Source organism: Talpa europaea, assembly GCF_964194135.1.
Source record: "Talpa europaea genome assembly, chromosome: 1".
In the NCBI taxonomy this organism is placed as follows: Eukaryota; Metazoa; Chordata; class Mammalia; order Eulipotyphla; family Talpidae; genus Talpa; species Talpa europaea.
In genome coordinates this window covers 105,294,543-105,319,150 of record NC_140073.1, presented here as the reverse complement: position 1 = coordinate 105,319,150, position 24,608 = coordinate 105,294,543, and the positions used below count along the sequence as shown (strand labels likewise).

Genomic DNA, 24,608 nt, shown 5'->3' with positions numbered 1-24,608 from the left:
GGGGATCGAACCCGAACCGGCGCTGCAGAAGCTGTGGGCAGCTTCACAGCCCAGCGCTCAACAGCTGCACCACCAGGAGAGGCCCATCTAGTTGTAGTTTTCTAATGTTACTTTCCAGATTGTTAAGCAGTTAAATACCAATTAACTTTTTATTTTTATTTGGCAAGACTTACTAAGGTAAGACCTAGCAGTACAATGAATGGTTCACATATAGCTCTGTGGTCTCAATAAAGTAGACAGTCACCTGTGACTATTTTACTTGACATATAGTGAGTCCAGATTTTGAAGACATGAAATTTGTCTGAAAGCAAGATGGAAAATGTCTCAATAATTTTAAATATTGATTTTATTTCCAAATGATGATATATTGGATATACTGGATGAAACAATACATTATTAAAGTTAATTTCTCCTGCTTTTTACTTTTTTAAAAAACATGACTGTTAAAATATATTAAATCATATATGTAGTTCAGATTTGTAGTTCACATATTTCTATTGGAGAGCCCTTGTCTGGGGAAGCCTTTATTTACCTTTCTACATTTTCTCTATAGTAAAGATAATTGAACATTCACTAGTTCATAAACTTTGTGGGGTCACAATTTACTTATCTTTGTTTTCCCTGTAAATCATAGCACAGAGCTTTGCAATATTGTGCTGTAGTGAATAAACATCTTTTGCATCAAAATGAATTAAATTAACAATTGGACCTAAAACAGTTCATGCTATTTTCCAGGTATCCCATACAGCATACTGTAGGGGCCCAATAAATGTTACTTGGTTTGATAACTTTATGAAGAGATAGTGACAAGCCCGATTGACCAATATATGAACTTACATCCTTATAAATATATCCCTTATAAATGTATCTTTTTAAATATTTACTTATTTATGCAAACAAGAGCTGGGGTACAGGCCAGAGGTGCCAGGGGGTGAGAAGAATCACCAGAGACAGAGGGGGAACAGAACAGGCAGATTGAAGGAAATACACTGCTGAGGGGAGCAGCGGGCGAGACAGGAAACATCTGCTGTGCCATGTGGGTTGCTCCCTGGTGGGCCAGGATTGTGCCCACGCTGCAGAGGCAGAGGCTACAGACTGCTCCAAAGTGCTGTGCTTAACCCCTTGCACCACCAGGGAGGCCCCATAAATGTCTCTTTTAAGAGACATTTCAGATATAGAATTTTATTTCTAGATTAGTAAAAAATGCTACATTTTGTGGGACCCTCGCCGGTGGCTGGGGATCGAACCAGTGCTACAGAGACTGCGAGCAGCCTCGCAGCCCAGCACTCAATCGCTGTTCTGGAGGCCCAATGCTACATTTTGAAATTCGTTACTAGGTACAAAATTATTTGCTTCAAAATTATTTCATCAATGTCCTACAATCTTTGTCTGTAAAGAGAAACACATTTCAAATCTAGAAGCTACCCTATCAGCCTTTTCTCCCCCATTACCAATTTTGAATCTTTTCTTTTGTACTGAATTGATAATGCAATAAAAATTATCCTGAGGAATTGTGTTAATGAAATTTTTATTGAGCTACTAGATTTAAAGGATGCTGAGCTACTTCACTATATTAGCCATCCAATACATTCTTTTAAAAAGTCATTGCTGAACTGTACATTTAGAAGTGTTTAAGGTAAATTTTGTGTTGTGTATTTTACCATAATTTAAAAAAAACGGGCCTCCCTGGTGGCACAAGGGGTTAAGACACAGCACTATGAAGCTATCTGCAGCCTCTGCAGCACGAGTTCGGTCCCTGGCCAGGAAGGTGACCCACATGGCACAGTAGATCTCTCCTAACTCACCCTCTGCTCCCCTCAGCAGTATGCTTCAGTAGATCCACCTGTTCTGCTCCCTACTCTGTCTGTAGTAAATCCTCTCACCTCCCACACCTCTGGCCTGTACCCCAGTTCTTGTATGCATAAATAAATACATAAATAAATAAATCTTTAAAAATATAATAAATTTTAAAAAAAGAGGAAGAAGTACATAACTCTTGATTTGCTTAAAGCTACTTATTATTTTGTTTATACATCTTAAAATACAGTAATAACTTGGATGGCCTTTGAATTCTTCCATTTTTGAACTCATCTATAAATTGGAGAAGGCAAATATTTCTTTGTTTAAGAATTCTGAGTTTCTTGTTTACTTGTAAGTAAACAGCGTTCGCTTCTGACGTTCTTCTCTCTTCAATGCCATCAGCATAATTATTTGGAAAAATATGTATCGGAGATTCCTTGAGGGCAATTATCCTTTTCTTGATTCTCAACAGTTATAAGCTAAATGTTTGACTTCTTAGATGTGCAAGCAAATATAAGGAGGATGGATAAAGACAGATGAGGAAGTAGACATTAGATCAGTTGCAAAAAAAGTAAATTTGAAGTTATAAATAGAACTTACTGACAAAAAGTGGTAACATTTTTAATATTCTACATATTGGGTTGCTCATAATTCAGCTTTATTGAAAGACTGTTTAAAATAAACCCATAAATGCTTTAAAGGGACCTTTGTGAAATTTGTAGACAGAGACACACAGTTCAGCAGTGTCTTCATAGAAGAAATCTTCTGAAATGGTCACTTAATGTTAGCCTTAGTGTCAGCTTCCTGGGGACCTCTGGCAAGGATGTCTTAACTAACTATATGTCTTGCAGAACATACTTTTCTATAAAGTAAAACCTCATTAATTCCATTTATAAATGCAAATAATAAGCATTTATACATTTATGCAAATCTTGTACATATGAAGTTAAAAAATTGTTGTCTTCCACATACTTTGAATTTTATAAATCAATAAAGGTAATATACCCTAAAAATAATAGATGTTTTTAATCTAAGGCTTGAACAATTGAGAATCATCTCCATCTGCCTTTCACTTTTCTGTCAAATAGTAATTCCTATATGTCAGAGGACTTTTAGATTTAGAAGTACTTATAAGATTTAGGGTGCAATGGCTTTCATTAAATTCACCTTGTTGAGTTCTAGATCATTGAATTCCCAGTTAGGGGCCCCCTTTGTTCAGATTCTAAGGGTTGCTTCTTTTTCTTTTTGGTCCTCAGGGAAGAAATTTCCTACCTTTCCCCACCCTTTCTTTTGGCTTCTGCTACTCAGTCTTTTGCTTTACCATCTCTTCCTCCATTCTTTCTACTTTCTTCCTTTATTTACCTTTGCTCCTAGTGTAAGCTGAAGGGTGGCCACATAGCCAGAGACATAGGTAAACTTTTCTTCTTGTAGCGAGACCCATCCTCTTAGAATGAGTCTAGCGATTTGTCTAGTCCACTAAGCTATATACAGTTGGTACCATCTTCAGTGACCTCCCTCTCAAGCCCAGGCTTTAAGCTGCTATGAACTGTAACCTTGTCCTCATTAACTCTTTGAATCACTAGTATCTATTTTATGATTAGTTCATATATTATTTGAAATGAGAAGACTGTTAAATTAAAAATATATATTCTAGGTTATGTTTTTACAACATCTGTGATTCCTAGCCCCCGTTATTATTATTAGGTTTTACTGGGCCTATTTTTGGAGAAACATTACAGGGTGGATTATATTCAGTACTGAGTTAGTGGACTTGGGCCTTTCTGTGTCCTTGAGTGAGTGTACTCTCTAGGGCAAAGGCATTCACATTGCACAAGTCTGTTCATGTCTTACGATGATCTCACAATGTCATTTAGGGACAGGAGCATTGAATGAATCAGAGAAAAGGGGGACTAAGTATTGTAGACACAGGTAATTGCTTTTCCAGTTAGCAAAGGTGAAACTTTCCTCTCTTATAAATGGACTTGGTAATATAGTTTTTTTTGTATTATGAATTCATAGTGATTCAAAGATGAAAAAGAAGACAAAGAATCAAAGTTAGACTTAGAACAATGCTTTTTCAAACTCTTCTGCGAAGGAGGAGTTAACATTCTTTTATAAAATACAGTAAAATCAGTTTCTAGAAAATTAAAATAAAAACTGATCCACAAAATAAATCCTGCATTATTATTATTATTAAAGTCAGCAGATATGAAATTAGGTTGTCAAATTGCCTTACAGGTTTCTAAACACTTATTAACCAATGTCTTGTCACAGACCTGGAACAGCTGCCAGACCAGCACCTCTAAGGGGGCCACACTTTCATAGCCCTAATTTAAAGCACTCTACACATACCAGCAAGGAATTGCTATTTTCATTCTTTTTTTTTTAAGATTTGTTTTTATTTATTTATACATACAAGAACTGTGGTGTAGGCCAGAGGTGCAGAGAGGAGCAGAGCAGAGTGATGAGCAGAGCAGGCAGATTTACTGAAATACACTGCTGAGGGAAGCAGGGGCCAAGACAGGAGAGGTCTGTTGTGCCATATGAGGGTTAGGTCCCTGGCTGGGGATCCAACTCAGACCGCAGAGGCGATAGCACTAAGGCCTCCAGGGAGGCCCCAGAATCGCTATTTCCAAACAATGCTCAATAAATATTTTAGAGTGATTACTTCAAAATTTAGAAAACCTTGAAGGTAGAAAGGAAAAAATGAGAAATAGACTAATGACTGAGCATAGGGGGAGATAAACGCTTACCAATGATTCTTAGCAGAAAGTAAATGTAAAGTTAATGCTTGCCATGTCATACAATGACATGGATATCTTTCCTACAGCTAACAGAGTATTTGAAGAATTTAAATTAGAAAGATTTGATGTTCCTTTCCCAGGGTAGGTTCTTTACAGAACCAAAGGCTTCACCCCCACCTCTGGGTCTCTCTGAATATAAGAAAACATCTTCAGAAACACTGAGTCAGAATCCTTGATAGGCTATTGAAACTGAAATTGTGTGTTGCTTGTTTATTTTTTGTCTGCACACTGCTATTGCTTTCAAGCATGTCTAATTTTTGAAATCATTCACATTCATGGGTCCTAGAGTTCTACAGGGACTTTGAGTTTTCCTCTCTACTAAGAAAGCATTGCCTGATATAGGATGTTAAGTGGGCTTATAATTCAATGTGTCAGCTAACTCAGAAATCCCAGCACAGAATTTAGCACTCCTGTTCAAGAGATACTCTCCAGGGAATGTGGCCTTCAGAAATCAGTGATATCCATCTAACCCAAGTTTGGGTGTTTTTATTTTCCATTACAAATAGAAGATCCACTACTTATTTTATAAACATAAATGGAAAAACATTTATTTCAAAAATATTATTAGTTCTATTGAATGATTTTGAATTCCACAGGATTAATTTCACAATATTTGAGTTGGGAAAACAGAAAACTCTATAAAGGGATGTAGTATCCTAAAACTTTTAGAATGAAATGAAATATATACCCATTTAAAGTTTTATATAACTCAGAAGTTTAAAATGTTAAGAAAATAAAATAAACTCTCTTGGCCCAATGTCTTATGTACATAAATTTGCAGGTAAGTAGCAGGTAAAAGGTAAGTGATAGTGATAGTTTATCTTCATGGTGCACATCAAAAGTGGAAACATTGAAATAATTCATTATAAAAAATTACAGAAGTAGGCAATATAGTTTAAATGGTTTATGCTTTTATACTTCTATGTTGTGTTCCTATCTTGCAGACTTTTATAGTATTGAATAAAGGGAAGGCCATCTTCCGGTTCAGTGCCACCTCAGCCCTGTACATTTTAACTCCCTTCAATCCTCTTAGGAAAATAGCTATTAAGATTTTGGTACATTCATATCCTTTTCAAGTGATCAATATTAACTCATTGTACATAATCTATAAGTGCTTTGTAACTAAATATACAATTAAGTTGGGCAATGTCCATATTCTGTAGCTTTTGTCATTCTCATTTTTACTTTCTTTTGTCATACAAGCTTATTCTTAAGGTATTTTAGGTCACATAGATATTGCTAAAACTTGTAAAGTCTTAATATTACATGTATTTTATGTAGCTTTCAAATATATATTATATAATATATGTAATATATTATATTTTATATATATATATATACACCAAAGTCTTTAAATAAGTCTTTCTAAAAACAGTTGTTATATATGGAGTCCTACAAATCTAATATAAGATAGCCATATTTATCTTTACCATCTTCCAAAGTTTGTCATTATCTATAATTTGAAGTGATGAATGATATAAAAACAAAGAGATCTACTTCCAGGCCAAGTTTAGATATATCTATAATATAAGACATTTTAGTAAACCTTTAAGTTTATTATCTGTAGGAGAATGTCAAGGGGCTTAGCTAATTCTTAAACTTTCCTAATGAAATTGTGAAGGAAGTCCTGGAATATTGGCTGAATCTCAAATTTGTCATTGAATTATGACTCTGCCGTGCAAACCTGATTGCTTAATAAAGACTGAAAGTTAATGAAAGAAGATGAGATTTTATTTCTAAATTGTCTTTAGGGATTTGGCTTTGTGATCCCCATTGATGTTAAAAAAGGACTCTGCAACTGAATTCATCTGTTCATATTCATTGATGAAAAACTTCATTCTAATTATGTCTCATTTGATGGCTTTGGCAATAGCAAATACAGAAATGCTGTAATTATCATAAGCTCATACTCTGATTTTTTTTAAGGGTTTTAAAATGTAGAAGGTCATTATACTCTTCAGATGATAGCAAGAAATTCCTTAGTGGTATAGATATACTATTATTAAAATTAAATTATTTGAAAGATAAATATCTTATGTTCAGGATTTTTACATTTCTAGGACGTTTCCTTAACCTAGTTTGTGTTCCTAGTGCCATCATGTGGTCATTTGATAAAAGCTTTCTTTTCCACTTATGGAAAATTATTGTTTTGGCAGTAAACTATAGTGAAAAGAATATTGGATGTGTTCTAAATCTTGGTCAAGTTATCTAATTTCTCCAGACCTCAGATTTTATTTCTGTTATTTCTAAAATATAATGATTGAACTAGTTGCTTTTCAAGATCCTTTTCAACTCCATAATTCCATAGTGTCTTATTCATTTGTATTAGTTAATACTTAGATCATATTTATTAATAATACATATCCTGTTCCAAGTACTTCACCTGCTAACTCATTTGATCTGCACCTCAAACAAATTAGGCTTTTAGTTCACTTGCGCCATTACGAACAGTAAATAGAGACATAAGGAGGTTTAGTGGCACAGAAAGGCTGAAACTTGCCTAAGATCTCTTTTATGTTGAATTTTAATTACATTCATATCAAATTAATTCCTGGCCTTCAAGAATATTCACTTTCAATATTATGCAATCCTTCTGTATTTGTATAAACTCATTTCAAAATGAGTAACTTCACTCTTAGCACCATGCTGTACTTTGAATACATAAGGTTTTTGATGTATTGAAATATATAACATAACATGTATTTAAGAAATTACAGTAATTCAGATATGTGCCTTCCTCAACAAGTTACTATTTTAATTACCTGTATTAGTTGAAGTAATTGTTTTCTGTTCCAAAACTATACAGCTCTAGGTTGCCTGCAGTTTACCCATTTAAGTTCTCTGGAAGGCAAACATACTGGGTTAATTGTAGCAAAGGCAAAAATTTCTACTTATACAAAGTTTTCCCATATATTTTTTTCATTTAATCTATACTGAAATCGTGAGGTGATATAATTACCCATTTTTATAGATGAAGAAACTGAAATGTAAAAATTAGATGACTTGTCCACAATGGACACATCACAGCCCTGCCTAAATTGCAGTTCAAATGCTTTGCTGTTAGTTTACATAATTTAATTCACAAATTTAAATTTTTGTGTATGTTCCTTAACAACAACCTATATTATTCAGCATGTTAATTATGTGCACTATTTTGACGAACTGTGTGTTTATGACAATGAGTAACCCTCCTGATTGGACAAAAAATGTAGAGTAAGTTCAACTTATATTTTAAACCACCTACTATGTGAGTATATGTGTATGTATAGATATAGATATATATATATATATATATACCTCTATTGCAGGTAAGTAGAGGTATATAAATATATATACCTCTATATAGAGGTATATAGAGGTATAGATATATCTATATCAATATATATGTATTGAAGATTTTGAAATCATGACTTAATGTTCCTTTTAAATAGAACTGAAGAGCATTTTTATTTACAGTCATTACTAAATGCAATTACACAGCAGAAAGAAAATACTCACTGGCCCTCAGATTGCTGATAACGAATTTAATAGCTCTTTTTCAGTAGTTACCAGAAGTCTATCATTTTTGAACCCCAATTTTCCTATAGGATCTACAGTGGCCAAAGCAAGTGTGATAAAAGCAATTGCAGAAAGAAGCCAAAATGGGAGTCAAATTTCAGGTGAATTCAGTGAGTTAGGGATCAGGGCAGGTACCATATGCCATAAAGACATATTGAGTCCCACAAAATTCTCACTTCCATTGGGCACCTCCACTTCATGTCAGTTCTCCATCAATATCAAGAATGGTCACCAAAAAATGACTGAAAATAGTTCCTCGAAGTTGAACATGAAAATTCAGAAGACCAAAGGTGAAACTAATTGAAGTGAAAGTCAGAGAAACTTTTTCAGAAGTTGCAAGTGCTGATTGTGCTCTGTTCTGTGACACCTTTTAGGGTGATAATGCTTCTAGCCTTAATAGTGGCTGCTACCCCTGTCGACACCTCCCCCCCATTGTAACCACTCCATCTCTGTGGCTGCTGACCCTTCAAACAACAACCACAGAGGTATTCACAAGCACCTCTTCCCTTCCTGGACACTTCCAGGTTGGAGTCAGTCAGAAAAGGGAGAAAGATTCTGAAGAAAACAGTAAAATTTACATACAATGAATTCCCAAGATGTTGAGGTTAACTTGTGAGGCCCTAACAGGTCTTCAGGCAACCCTAGTTTCTGAGCAGAAGGTTAAAACTTTGGAAGTATCTAAATATCCACTTAGGAACATCCAGATTTCTAATGATTTAAACTAAGTAGGGGATTTAAACTTTGGAAATGTCTAAACTCCTAAATTAACATAATGTCTTTTTCTAAAGAAAAATTTCACCTCTTGTGATCCTTGAATTATCCACTTTGATGTTAATAAAAATCTTTTTCCAAGTAAGTCAATGTATTATCTCTTGTCGAAAGGGAAAGCATAAGACTTGCTAATTTATCAGTGTTATGTCATTCTTGAAACATGGCTAAAACTGAGTTTGTTTTTGCTTGTTATACTTTCTAAAGGAAAATCATTTTATACTTTTGCAATATTATTGAATGTTATGGCAGCTCTATCATGAATATGTACTGAATAATTCTCAGAAGGCTCTCTATGTCAATACCAAGACATTTCAGACCTAACTAGTAAACATTATACAGCAGGTATTTCTCATTCTGTTCTTCAGACACTTTAAAATCAACTCTAAATGTATTGGGGAGTTGGATTTAAATTTAGGACTATGTTTTATTTCATTGAAAATAACATCAGCATGCTTAGATTATTTCTTAGTATTCACCTGTTTCACTGACAGAGTGGTAAGAAATTGATATGCCATGAAAGAAAATTACTATTTATTATTTTTGGATACTTATCTCCAGGTACACCTTCACAGGAATATACACTTTTGAATCACTTATAAAAATTATTGCAAGGGGATTCTGTTTAGAAGATTTTACTTTCCTGAGGGACCCATGGAACTGGCTCGACTTCACTGTAATCACATTTGCGTAAGTGCCTCTTTATTTCAAAAGAGAATATAGTTTGCTTTATGGAGTGCTTATGCTTTTAAAGAACATGCTTGCTTTAACTGTAGACTTTTTGTTGTGATTTATACATTTAAGTTCTGGATTTTAATTTAACACAACAGAGGTCAAAGTGGTGTTTTACTTTGTGATAAAATCGTTGCAGTAGCTGAAATTACAATTTTCATATGTAGCAAACATCTGTTAGCATATTTCATACATGTTACTTTTCATAACATATACATACATTAATATGAAAGCACCAGTGTATTCATAATACATCTATGAAAAATGAATTTTCAATATTACAGTCACAATCAATTCTCCTGTCCTCATACATCTTCTTTTTTTAAAATATTTTTTATTGTAATACCATGAATTTACATCCTTGTTAGTATATTGGAAGTATAGGCTCTCTCCTTTCAGTTACCATAGTGCACCCACCACCATAGCACCCATAGTCCACCACCATAATCCATTGTACTCTGTCCACCCTATTCTCATCATTCCCTTACCCCTCTGGAGATGTTTCAATTCTATGATCAGCTTTCAAAGGTTGATTTTAAAGTTTTGTCTTTCCCTGACCTTGTTTGGTTTCCATATTTTCCATATGTAAGTGACACCATTTGGTATTTGTCTTTTCTCTTTTGGCTTATTTCATTTAGCATAATCCCTTCCAGCTTCATCCATGTTAACGCAAATGGTGTGAGTTTGTCTTTTTCGATCACTAAGTAGTATCCCATATGTTTTCATTGATCTTACCCATATACACTCTCCCTGGCTTCTTTGATAGACTTGTAGAAAATGAGCATTTTCCAACATCAAAACATTCTGACAAATGAAGCTAATAGGTAAAAAGATGTTGAACACATTATGTATTTATGTAAAATTATTATTTCATTAGAAATTTAATTTTAAGACATAATTTTTAATGCCTTATGTATTTATGTATATGTTAAATTATTATATCATTAGCAAATTAATTTTTAAGACATGAACAGACAGAGTTTCTCTGCTTCTTCCTGTTTCTCTCCCAATCACTTCTTTCCCTTTTGTGACTTCGTCTCTTTCTTTACCCTCAACATAAACCTTTGTTTCCTTCTCTCCTTTCCAGATACACTCAGTTACAGACATAGTTTCTGCATCTTTGTCTTTTTTTCTGTGCTAAGCTTCCCCAGGAAGTGAAGACTCATGAAAGAAATGGAAGGCTATTCAGGTGTAGGTGAAACTAGAGTGTGGAGGAAGGTGGGCCAAAAACCACTTGCCCTCATAATTCCTTCCCAAACTGACTTTTATGTCCTCCTATAGCTGTGTGAGGAGGGCAGGAGGAGGAGAAGTGGTGCTGATATTCTTAGGGCTTCAAATGCTACCTGTCTCATCTTAACTGCTGTAGTCAGGGTGAACCAATCCTTCATCACTCTCCCTGAGCTCAGCTCAAAAGAAGACATATTGGTACTACTGTTTGATAAGAATAAACAGCAGTTATCACATAAAGTATTGTTCTTTACTTACCCAACTTTCATGTAAGAGTTATACTTTTCAGGTACAGTAGGCAATAAGGCCACCTGCCTTTTCATGCCTATATTTCTCTTGGATGATTTCATATATTATTTTCTATTTAAAAACCCAAAACTTTAGCCAAGAACTATGATAGGTTTACTTAATTCTCTTAGGTTACACGTGATGTTGATACTAATGTGTTCCAAAATGGCAATAGGATTGTATATTTTATGAAGTTTACATCTACTGAGTGGCCTAAATTATGAAAAAAGAAAATCATAGCAATAGACTTGAATTTCTAAATTGTTGCTTACAATACTATCATTTAAAATTATCAAGAAGGTCTTCATAAAAGACCCGAGCAAATAATATTAATCCTGCTTAAATCTTGAATAACTCTGATTTAATTCTACAGGTATGTAACAGAATTTGTAAGCCTAGGCAATTTTTCAGCTCTTCGCACTTTCAGAGTCTTGAGAGCTTTGAAACTATTTCTGTAATTCCAGGTAAGATGTAATTAGTGTAAAGAATAAGGCTCCTAGTACCTACAGCTTTTCTTTGTATCCTGTTATTGTGTTTGTGTGTGAACTCCCTATTACAGATATGTGACAGAGTTTGTGGACCTGGGCAATGTCTCAGCGCTGAGAACATTCAGAGTTCTCCGAGCATTGAAAACAATTTCAGTCATTCCAGGTGAGAGCTAAGTTAAATACCGGGGCTTACCCATCGTGTTTGTTCAGGAACAGTCTCTGCTTGACATTCAGCATTACAGAAAATTGGAAATCATAAAAGTCAAAACAATCAAAATCATAACAAGCAAAATCTGGTGTTTCATAGATTATGATTCTTACTATTTGTAAATAAGGTTTTGTTTTAATATTTTTCATTAGTCTTGGAGTTTAACAATTTTTGCATGAGGCATTGTAAAATATGATCTATGCGATTTGTACTTACTGATGTCATGTTTTCCTTCCTCCATGTCAGTTGTACCAAAAATTTATTCTCTATTGAATGTACCAGTCTTCACTTTCTTGTTCATCATAGGCATTGACTATGCATCAATGTCAATTTTAATATGCTTAACAAACAGGGAATACACAACAATAGCATGAGTCTGCATGGAGAATTTGTTACCTTAAAGTGCTGTTATACTCCAAACCACTTCCAGTTTTACAGCAAAACCTTTTCTACTTATAAATAGGAATATAAAAATGATTATTCAAGTATTTGCTATAAAGCTAATAACTGAGCCCAAGGAAAGTATGGGCAGGTTTTATTAACAAAATGGGGAAATAACAAGCCTTTTTCTTCTTGAAACCATGAGGGGCCTGTTATTTTCTCTCAATATAACAGGATATGGATCTTCACTTCATTGTTTGGTCATTAGATGTCTGGAGTTCATCTCAGTGGGCTCTTTAGCCTTCCAGGAAGTGTTGTAACATAGCAATCATGCATAGAACCTATGTTTAAAAAAAATTGTGTCCAGCTTTTGTTATTTCAAATGTTCTGTTCTATGTCTTCATAGTCATAGCCCTCTCTCTTTCAGGTCTGAAGACCATCGTGGGGGCCCTGATCCAGTCTGTGAAGAAGCTCTCAGATGTCATGATCCTGACCGTGTTCTGTCTGAGCGTATTTGCGCTCATTGGGCTCCAGCTCTTCATGGGCAACCTACGGAATAAATGCGTACAGTGGCCTCCTACCAATGCTTCCCTGGAGGAGCACAGTATAGAGAAGAACATTACCATGAATTACAATGGTACACTTATAAACGAAACTCTCATTGAGTTTGACTGGAAATCATATATTCAAGATTCGAGTAAGCATTACTGTTATGTAGCTGTCTCTTTTTATTGTTAATTAGCCCTCCATCTATCATGGAAATTTATTTTTAAACGATTGCATAACAGGTTATAATCTCTAAATCACTTTATCAGTGGTTTGTGCCAACATTTCATTATTTTTTTGGCAACCATTCTAACTTTGAATCCTAAATGTTATATTCTGTTTTATGACCATATGGGAGATTGAAGAACTTGGCTAAAAAGAAATTTTCCTAAGGTCTTAGGTGACTGTATATTGTCATGGTGACTGAGACAAATGACATAAAATATGTGAAGGCTCTTTGTGAACTGAAAAGCTATGTAAGCATAACCCATTAAACATTAATTGCAGAATGCTGTTTATGTACCAGAAATTGTACAGGATGCTGGGGAAATAATGGTTTAGACACATGGCTTCAGGGAGATTATAAACTTGTTGATTATTTTTATGGTCATTTTATGGAAATCAAGTAAGACCTAAAGATAAACAGTATTCTTATATTTGAAAAGTATCATTACATCAAAGAGAAAGAAATTAGAATCAATTGAACTTTAAGGGAGAATAGCAAAAAGTATCAGATAACGTATACAAGTTAGGGGAGTCAGTTTATCTTTATTTCAGGAGTTTAGACAAAATAGTTGAATGTTTAGTCTACTCTAAAAGGATGGGAAAATAACTGGCCTAAAATCTGTTCTCTTTTTAAAATGACAATAAAAATACATTAAATCTTCACTCTTTAATTTTAGTATCTGACAGGAGCAATATTTCAAAAGCAGAGACATTTAGAACATGATTCATGGGGAAAAGGAATATCCTTTATGGAAAATATTAGATATATAAAAATCTAGACCCTAAATATGCTTAAATATAGCTGTATCTTTATTATTTTAAGGTGATGAGTAATACTTATGAAAAAATTGAAGAAGAAAGAAAACCTCAGTGACTGGTTGTGTGGAACAAATAATATTAGTCATAAAAGGTTACTGCTGATTTGGTAATTCTTAAAGTAATGAAAGCATAATTTAAAAACTCATAGTGTCTTTTTATAGATATAGACCTGGAAAATACCATGGATTGATACAGATAAACTCTTCTAGGATAGTAATGACGTTCCAACAAATAATTTATAGCTATAAATGTTAGAAAGATTTCTAAATGTTAGAAAATGCCTTAAGAAAAATGTCAGAACAATAAATGAAGTATCTCTTATTAACTTCATAAGTTATCAATATATCCACTGCTGTCACCAATTTCTTGAAATCTGGTTTATTTTTTTTTTAGTCCAAGATTAAGAGACAATAAGGATGAGAATGTCAGGGTTATTCTCACTAAGAAAATTTATTAGGCTAATTATTTTCATAGTTTTTTGTTAAAAAAAAAAACAGAGGTCATTTTCAGCCTTAAAAATCTTTCTTATGATTTGCTCTAAAATATTCCATTCATTGGGCCTCCCTGGTGGCGCAAGGGGTTAAGCACCTCACTATAAAGTAATCCGCAGCCTCTGCAGCATGAGTTCTATCCCCAGCCGGCCAGGGAGCAACCCATATGGCAAAGCAGACCTCTCCTGACTCGCCTGCTGCGCCCCTCAGCAGTGTACTTCGGTCAATCTGCCTGTTCTTTTTCCCACTCTGTCTCCGGTGAATCCTCTCAGCCCCCAAACCTCTGACCTGCACCCCAGCTCTTGTATGCATAAATAAATAAATCTAAAAATTAAAAATAAAAAAATCCCATTCAGTGAAGAAGATTAAACCAAATATAAGCAAATTGGTTTGCTGTTAAAAGTAACTAAATTAAATTTATTAAAATTAAAAATTGGCATGATGAAAATAAACAAATTCATCCTAAAATAAATTAATTAAATAAGATTGCAAATTTGGTTTAAAAACTAACAATAGGGCCTCCCCGGTGGCGCAGCGGTTGAGCGCTGGGTTGCAAAGCTGCCCGTGGCCTCTGCAGCACCGGTTCGGATCCCCGGCTGCTCCCTGGCCACCGGAGGAGGGTCCCACATGGCGCGCAGACCTCTCCTGCCGCCTGCTGCTCCCCTCAGCAGTGTACTTCGGTCTTTCTGCCTGCTCTGCTCCCTGCTCTGGCTCTGGTGAATTCTCTCACCCTCCCATGCTTCTGACTGTACCCAGTGCTTGTATAAATAAATAAATAAATAAATCTTTTAAATAAATAAATAAATAAATAGAAACTAACAATAAATTGGCATGATGACTAACAGTTATATTTTCTTCAGAATAAGATTATAGATCCTTAAATTCAGTGGACAAAATTTCATTCACAAATACCTGATATCAAAAATTCATTTAGAAGTCATCATTACTTTCACTTTGTCTATTTTAATTTATTTTGTTAAAGATTTATTTATTTATGCATACAAGAGCTGGGGTATAGGCTAGTGGTATGGGGGGTTGAGAGGATTCACCAGGGACAGAGTGGGGAAAAGAACGGGCAGATCTACTGAAATACATTGCTGAGGGGAGCGGTGGGCAAGACAGGAGAGGTCTGCTGTGCCATGTGGGTTGCTTCCTGGGCAGCCAGGAATCAAACTTCGTGTTGCAGAGGTTGTGGACAACCTCAGAGGTTGTGTCTTAACTGGTTGTGTCTTAACTGATTGTGCCACCAGGGAGACCCTATAATTTTAATTTAAAGTTAAGAAATCCTATCTTGATTTTCCTTTCTGTGTTCAAAGAATTATGCATATTGGAAATTAAAATATTTATCATTAGTGATTATGTATCCCTTACAAAATTTTATCTAGGACAAATTTCTATGAAATTTTAGCACCTAGAAAATATTTCTATGAAATTCAACAATAATTATTTCCTTGCATTTCTTTTTGTATCATATATTTACTTTTTCATTCACTAAACTTTATTGAAAGTCTATTAGGTACTACATATATGTAAATGTGGAAATAGTGATTAGACTTTCAAGGAGGGACAATACTTTTAAATAAAATGTTACCCTATAGGATGAGAGAAATAATGATGGAAATGTATACTTTACAGATTGTTTTGCCAATCCTTACTGGGAAGGAATTAGAGAATATCAAGGAATAATTCATGGAAGTAATGAATTATTGATATTGAAAGAGTGGATATTGAAAGAATCTAAGAGTTTACCAGAAACAGAAAACTTTGCAATAATGTAATGTACACCTATAGCAATTATTTAAACTTTAGTATTTAAGATTATTTTTTATTTAAATGTTTTAGCAGCTGGCAGATCTCTGCATTATTTACTATAAGCTGCCTATGATATATCCTGGAAGTTGGTAGAATATAAACTATAGTTAATGACTAAACATTTATAAGTAGTGTTTAAAATATAGGAGAGAAAATTAGAAGCAACATAACCCCTTAATTTTGAAATATGTGAATTTTGAGAAAACAAAAAATCTTTGTCATCCTTAACTATTTCTACAGAATGAAATTTTTATTTTTCATCATGGTGATGGGAAACTACTTATGCCTTTTTAAAATATTGTTAGTACCTGTGTTTATCACTAATTTACATTTATAATGAATAAATGCTTTATACTATTAAATATGCAATCCCCTTGGTATAATATCTCATATTTAGGGAGGAAGGGGCAAATTGTGCCTTTCAATGAATTGTATATTTAAAATTACTCAATGAGAGTCCAATTCCAATGGGCTAGGGGTTAAGTCTCAGTGCGATTACCATGACAGCGCACCTTCATGACCTGAGTTCCAGCCCAGGCCAGGGAACTTACCCACATGGCACAGCAAACCTCTTCTGTCTCACCTGCTGCTCCCCTTAGCAGTGTTTTTCAGTAGATCTATCTGTTGTTCTGCTCCCCATTCTGTCTCTGGTGAATCCTCTCACCAGCCCTACTCCCCGTACCTCTATCCTATACCCCAGCTCTTCTATACAAAAATAAATTTTAAAAAATAATAATAAAATTACTCAATGAAGTCTAAACACAGAGCCTCATCTTTTCATTTTGCAATGAAGAGCAACTGAATTGTCATATGACTTTCTCTTTCCCAAACAGGATATCATTATTTCCTGGAGGGTTTTTTAGATGCACTACTTTGTGGAAACAGCTCTGATGCAGGGTAAGCCAATAATTTGTGTGTTTGCACTTAAATACACATAAATGTATTTTTTTTCTCTTTTAGTAGAAATGGACAGATAAAAGTGAACTAATTTTATTCATATTAATTTAGAATGATTAAGAAATAATAGTTTAATGCTATTTTCCTTAGACAATTATATGTGGACTATGAGTAGTAGAGAAAATGAAATAGGAATACATTAAAATGTCAATTAGCAACAGAAATAGTTTTGTGTTACTAGAAGTGCTGTGATATATTTTAATGATGACATCAGGTGGCTATTAAAATTATAGTAAGTCAAAATTTGGGAAATGTTTTTGTTATTAATTACACTTATATCCTCTGAGGTAGCAAATCTACATGATTAGACAGGTCATAACTTATTGCTAGAATAAAAGGACAGCACAGTGTCTTGTAATCCTTTCTTTTGTCCCATTTACAGCCAGTGCCCAGAAGGATATATGTGTGTGAAAGCTGGTAGAAATCCCAATTATGGCTATACAAGTTTTGATACCTTCAGTTGGGCATTTTTGTCCCTATTTCGACTGATGACTCAGGACTTCTGGGAAAATCTTTATCAATTGGTGAGATTCTGAAGAGATATACACTGTATTTAAAAAGAAATATACAAGAAAGTAGACTTAGTTATGAAATCCCAAACACAGTATAATATAATGGAAAGAGCAGAACTTGAAATCAGGAATTTCAATTGCTCTCACCTATTGATTTTAACAACTGTTAGGCGTGGTGATGCCAATGGCAATTCTGAACAATTTCCACTTATGTAAAAAACTTATTTTTCATCCTTCTTAAACACAGATCTCCCAAGCAGAAGGTACATCCTCTTTTCAGCCCCATTGACCCCATCAAGCATTTTTCCCTCAGGTGGTAGGTGAGGTGGTAGGTAGGTGTAGGGGGCCTCCCCGGTGGCACAGTGGGTTAAGCTCAGCACTGTGAAGCAGTCCACAGCCTCTGCAATGCAGGTTCGATTCCTGGCCAGCCAGGGAGATACCCACATGGCGCAGCAGACCTCTCCTGTCGCGCCTGCTGCTCCCTTCAGCAGTGTACTTCGGTCAATCTGCCAGTTCTGCTCCCCACTCTGTCTCTGGTGAATCCTCTCACCCTCCCATGCCTCTGGCCTGTACCCCGGTTCTTGTATAAAAATAAAATAAATCTTTAAAAAGAAAAAACCATTTGTAGGAAGGTGACTTTGTTCTCTTCCATGGTATTTCAATGATTCTGCTTTATTCTTGGTGAATCCAAAAATCACATCCCAGGGATCTGGATGTGAATTATGAGTTAGGGGAGAAGGAAGAGGATGAGGATAAAGAAAAAGTCAAAGAAGTAGCCGGGGGTATGACTAACCTAATTATTACTTATATCAGAGTCCAGCAAACTACACAAGTTGAAAGTTGATGCCATCAGTAAAACAATATTGAATGATAATTCTGATGTTCTTATTTCCAGACTTTACGTGCTGCTGGCAAAACATACATGATATTTTTTGTGCTAGTCATTTTCTTGGGCTCATTCTATCTTATAAATTTGATCCTGGCTGTGGTGGCCATGGCCTATGAGGAACAGAATCAGGCCACCTTGGAAGAGGCAGAACAGAAAGAAGCCGAATTTCAGCAGATGCTCGAGCAGCTTAAAAAGCAACAGGAGGCAGCTCAGGTAAATTTACCAACTCAAATATACCCTGTCTCAGAGTCTTATCCTTTTTATTGTTTTGATTGTTGTAAAAATATTGGAAAGAAAGTAAGAGAGAGAAAATTTTTTACTGTACCTAACAGACTGGTGATATGGAATGACGAAGGATTTCTACATTTTGATCTGTAGATCATTTAGTTTAATTATTCTAAGATATTTCAAATATTGACCACAATAGAAATCTCTCATCTTAGTCATCTTAAGATTCTTAGAATAGGGGCCTCCCTGGTGGCGCAGCGGTTGAGCACAGGGTTGCGAAGCTGCCCGCGGCCTCTGCGGCGCCGGTTTGGATCCCCGGCTGCTCCCCGGCCACTGGAGGAGGGTCCCACATGGCACGCAGACCTCTCCTGCCGCCCGCTGCTCCCTTCAGCAGTGTACCTCGGTCCTTCTGCCTGCTCTGCATCCCGCCCTGGCTCTGGTGAATTCTCTCACCCTCCCGCGCTTCTGACTGTACCCAGTGCTTGTATAAATAAAAATAAATAAATCTTTAAAAAAAAAAAGATTCTTAGAATAAAAGAAAAGTTGTGACTTTTTGAGTTTTCTGAAGTGAGACTCTTTCACTGACTGAGTATAGGGGTATTATGAGAAAATCCTAAGGATTGTTTTCTTAGCAGTAGTGTTCAGCTAGTTTTTAGAAGATAGTCTATTCCTTTCTTTAAGCCAAACATGTTGACTTTTAATGTGGTTGCTTAACTGCCTTTCTTACATAAATAAGGATGTGATAAAATAATGTAATGACCTCTGATAATGATGGTATATGCAATAGGCATACGAAAGTCACCAATCTTATGACGAGGAGGTAATCTAAGGATTCCTTATTCTTTTAGTGAGGTGTTAGTACTTGTAATATAACAAGTTGTAAAATGCCTCTCCTATCATTTCCATTTTTCTTCACTCTCTGTTTAGCATACAAACTCATTTTTACTAAAAAAGTAAGTTACTTTGAAAATAATTGATTTATTTTCAAGAGTCCCTTTATTGAAGGTACTCTGAAATAATGGTAATAATCAAAAGTGCCAACTTAGTACCAGTATGAGCTGTGATCAAAAAGCATTGTTTTCATTCCATGCCCACATGGCCAGCAAGAACCAGTGGTAAGTTGAAGGTGGGGATGGTTTTTGGAGAAGTGAACAACTTATCTTGCTTAGCAGAAACTAAGGACCCTCCTTAGTGGAGTCTTTTAGATATCTAACCATATTGTGGAGGGGTGAGGAAGGGATTTTATCATCTTGCATAAATTTGATAATATTTTGACGTATTAGACAAATCAGTTTCAATAATGGGAGAGAAGACCTCAGATCTTTTTCTCATTCCTCCTTCCTTTGGATATAATCAAGTGACTCAGCAATTCTACTTCCCTGTTCCATTTTCTTTTTCAGAGAAAAGAATATAATGCTAATTAACTGCCAATTTTTAGAGTAAATCAATCCCCAAAACTAATGTCGATCTATATTCTTATTGATGTCTGGCCTTTTGAATATGTGGTCTATAAAACATAATACAAACATAATATGGGTTAGCATATGGAAAACCAAATGAACTCTAAAGCTTTCATAGGTGGAAAGAGAAAAAAAAATTCCCTTTTACACTTGTAGAGCTTCTTCCATGTAAGCTCAGCTTGAGTCAACTAAATACATTTTGAAATCCCATGATTGAACCAGTTTTTTTTTTTTTAGGTTTTTTTTTTTTTTTTTTTAAATGATAACATCTTACCTAGTACCATGCTCAAACTACTTCTCCTCAATGTAGCAGGCAGCAGCTGTAACTGCCTCGGAGCACTCCAGAGAACCCAGTGCAACAGGTGGGCTCTCTGACAGCTCATCTGAAGCCTCTAAGTTGAGTTCCAAGAGTGCCAAGGAAAGACGAAATCGGAGAAAGAAAAGAAAACAGAAAGAGCAATCTGGTGGTGAAGAAAAAGATGAGGATGAATTCCATAAATCTGAATCTGAAGACAGCATCAGGAGGAAAGGGTTTCGCTTCTCCATTGAAGGGAATAGATTGACATATGAAAAGAGGTACTCCTCCCCACACCAGGTATGGCACTGCTGAGATAAATGATGCATGGGTGAAAATTAGAAGGCCAAAGAGAGGGGGAGAATTAAAATGGACTTAGGAATTTTTATGACCTGAATTGACTGCTACCCTTTATAATAATCAAACCCATCCTTTTTTAACTTAGTCATGAAAAAAATTGTACTCTGCATACATATAAATCTACAGCTTGATGTAGTTGAGATAAAACTGGTTTAAAACATAGGATACCTGGTTTCTCATCCTGATACTATCTTCTGGTACTTGTCTAAAACTAATGACATTAAATCCTTCTGATCCTCAGCCATATATAGGGAAAGATATAAAGATGAGACTAGTTGATCAGTGATGCTCTTTTAATTATTTTCTGTTGTTTTGTTTTCCTAAATTCTCTATAAACCATCATTCACACTTCTGAAATATTAATCATGGTATACTTTATCGAAAAGCACATCACTCTGGGGCCTCCCTGGTGGCGCAAGGGGTTGAGTGCAGTGCTGTGAAGCTGTCTGCAGCCTCTGCAGCACAAGTTCAATCCCCAACCAGGGAGCTACCCACATGGCACAGCAGACCTCTCCTGACTCTCCCGCTACTCCCCTCAGCAGTGTACTTTGGTCTATCTGCCTGTTCTGTTTTCCATGTGTCTCTGGTGAATCCTTTCACCTCCCACACCTCTGGTCTATACCCCAGTTCTTGTAATCATAAATAAATAAATCTTAAAAAAAAGAAAGAAAAAAGAAAAGCACATCACTCTGAATTTCAAAAGTCTTAACTTTGTTTCAGTAATATTGTGCCTTATAGATGAAGCAAGAGTAATAATAGACTTACTGTAACTTTAGAAAGACTAAAGCAATTTGTGAAAAGTGTTGGAATCTCTTCCAAATAAAGAGCAGTAAAAACAACATGGTCTTATTAAGGTCAGTGTTTACAGTGTCCATGGTAAGGATGTACTGTTGCCTTTAGAACATGACAATGGCAGTTCAGGATTTTGTTTTGGCAATATCTTTGAGTTATGATTGCCCCATAATCTCAAGAGCTAGAAAATACCTATTAGGCTGAATGCATGTAACATGAGAATGTTAATCAGAGGAATGAGTCACATTCTGTTATAAAAATAATGCTGAGATCACCTTCGACTTAAATCTTGCACAGTAAAGGCACATTTCAAATGGTCATACTAAAATGATTTTACTTTTTTTGTTTCAAACTTTTAGTCTTTGTTGAGCATCCGTGGCTCCTTATTTTCTCCAAGGCGAAATAGCAGAACAAGCCTTTTCAGTTTTAGAGGGCGAGCAAAGGATGTGGGATCAGAAAATGACTTTGCAGATGATGAGCACAGCACCTTTGAAGATAACGAGAGCCGGAGAGACTCCTTGTTTGTGCCCCGACGACACGGAGAACGACGGAACAGTAACCTAAGTCAGACCAGTAGGTCGTCCCGGATGCTGGCAGTGTTTCCAGCCAATGGGAAGATGCACAGCACTGTGGATTGCAATGGTGTGGTTTCCTTGGTTGGTGGACCTTCGGTTCCTACATCGCCTGTTGGACAGCTTCTGCCAGAGGTGATAATAGATAAGCCAGCTACTGATGACAATGTAAGGAAGTTTTAAATAGTTCAGGCATGGCTGGCCCATTACTGCTGTACCAGCCAGTGTTTCTACAGAATGGAACCCCTTGAGAATGATTCCTGGTTGGTCAAGCTGTGAATGCATCTGCATCTTGTAATACCTTTAATAGACTGACCAACTATAACTGGAAGCCGCAACACTCATGCATAACACCTGAATGCATTTACCTATTAAACATGCTGAAGATAAATTAGACATAATACCAAATTACTACCTCCAGTTGGAGGATTTGCTATATACCCATGCCGAACTTAGATAGTAGGACATCTTCTAAAGCCCTGATATAATAGTAAATGAATAATTCCTATATTTAAGCATAAAGGGTGTATAATAAATCTTTCCAACCTGTTCTTCAACATAGCACTGCTTTAGTTTAGAAGATTTTTGAGAACACTGTGCCTAAATAGATAGCTTCATGTTATCTTAAAATTTCTAGTACTCATATATGTCTTATTAAGAAAATGCTGATATAGGTCTTCTCAAACTAATCTAAGTGAAGAGACACAAATTAAATATTAACACAGACAGATAAACAAATTGTCTGTGTACAAAGGAATGTTATGTGTTTGTGAATGTATACCTGGATAACAAATTTCTAAATACATGCTGCCTCTTAGTAGACTGTTAACTCACTTGGAAATATATCAGCATGATGAGGCATGACTAAGTCAGAAATAGATGACTTATTGCTTGGTACCCTGGATGAAACTGTTGTCCATACAGCATGTGTGTTTTTTTTTTTAACATACAGTTTGTGTTGTCAATGACCATCTGTGTCTTCTGTTGAGAAAATGAGATGGCAGCTACGTGTGTTGTAATCATTTATAGTCCTTTAAAAATAAATGGTTACCTTCTCAAAATAAAATGCCTTGATCACTTATATGACATTTCAATTGGTGTTATACCATTAGTACAGAAACATGGATAAATGTTAGATTATGTTTCTTAAGAGATTTATCAAATACATCAAAATTACATCATGATTCTTAAAGTTATGAAATCAGAGACTTGAAACACTCAAGTTTTTGCTGTATGACTAAATGGTTAACAGTTTGGATATTCCAGGTTAATGATACAATAAGTCAGCAATATCTGCCATCGCCAATTAAATGTGAAAGTGCATGGTGCATGCGTTTTGTGGAATTCACTGTGTCACATCTGGTTGGTTGCTAATCATTTTGCTCAAGTTAATCATTTAATACATTAGCATTTTCTTCACAGGGAACAACCACTGAGACTGAGATGAGAAAGAGAAGGTCAAGTTCTTTCCATGTTTCCATGGACTTTCTAGAAGATCCTTCCCAAAGGCAAAGAGCAATGAGTATAGCTAGCATTTTAACAAATACAGTAGAAGGTTTGTAACAAGTTCCACTGTTTCTTATTTTCACTGAACTCATATGGTCTCATTTGAAACAAATGTTTCTATTTTGTATGTTGGAAACAGTGCCTTCTAAAGAAAATATAATAGGTCTTATTTAAGAGTTATTATTTGTTGTACCTACTCATATGTTCAGGAAGTTTTAAAAAAATTAATTAAACACAATGACATGGGAATGCTAAAGAATGTTTTCCTCTGTACGGCAACTTCTTGAAAATGCAGAATAAAGCATTTCTGTTAAGGGTTTCCAATCCCTTTATCCATAGTCAACATCTCTCTGTTCCACTTAGTTTAGGATTTCCAACATCATTCTAAATACTCTCAAGATTGCAGAGGATTGGGTAAGAGGGAGGGGGAGTAGGTCATTTTCACATACCCACACACACAAATTAAAAAGATGATTCTTGGCACACATCAATCCCAATCCCTACTTATCTCTTATAGCCTGAGTATAACAGCATAGCCAGATATTAACATAGGATTATATATAGTATGAACACCACCCCAACCATGTTCCTATTAAGACTTCGTTAATTTAAGGCCTAGTATTGAGCCACATTATCAGTGCATAAGGGAGAAAACTATTCTTTGTTACTTCTGCTTTGTGTGTATATCTTATATCTAAAGAAATATATTTTGGAATATAAAGAGTAAATTATATAATTTTTTAAATCAAATACAAAAAAGGTTTACTCTATATCAAATGGAAATGCGTTGATTACTCAAAAAAATAGCCAGTGGAGCTAAAGCAAATAAATTTTATGTATGTAAATACATATAAAATACATCTTTTTGTGGTTGTCCTTACTTTTTTACC

General features: G+C 35.2%; 1 protein-coding gene across 1 annotated transcript in view; it reads left to right on the top strand.

Annotated features, from left to right (window-relative positions):
• The window catches only part of SCN1A (sodium voltage-gated channel alpha subunit 1), a gene marked incomplete at both ends in the record, with an annotated part of 77,940 nt that overhangs the window by 8,297 nt on the left and 45,035 nt on the right, over window positions 1-24,608 (top strand). Inside the window, 11 exons of the mRNA XM_084257703.1 lie at window positions 5,549-5,715; window positions 7,737-7,817; window positions 9,492-9,620; window positions 11,737-11,828; window positions 12,682-12,951; window positions 16,981-17,044; window positions 17,487-17,628; window positions 18,512-18,718; window positions 20,504-20,788; window positions 22,000-22,380; window positions 23,635-23,767. Coding sequence (XP_084113829.1) covers window positions 5,549-5,715; window positions 7,737-7,817; window positions 9,492-9,620; window positions 11,737-11,828; window positions 12,682-12,951; window positions 16,981-17,044; window positions 17,487-17,628; window positions 18,512-18,718; window positions 20,504-20,788; window positions 22,000-22,380; window positions 23,635-23,767 — 1,951 coding nt within the window. The remainder of the gene's footprint in view (window positions 1-5,548; window positions 5,716-7,736; window positions 7,818-9,491; window positions 9,621-11,736; window positions 11,829-12,681; window positions 12,952-16,980; window positions 17,045-17,486; window positions 17,629-18,511; window positions 18,719-20,503; window positions 20,789-21,999; window positions 22,381-23,634; window positions 23,768-24,608) is intronic.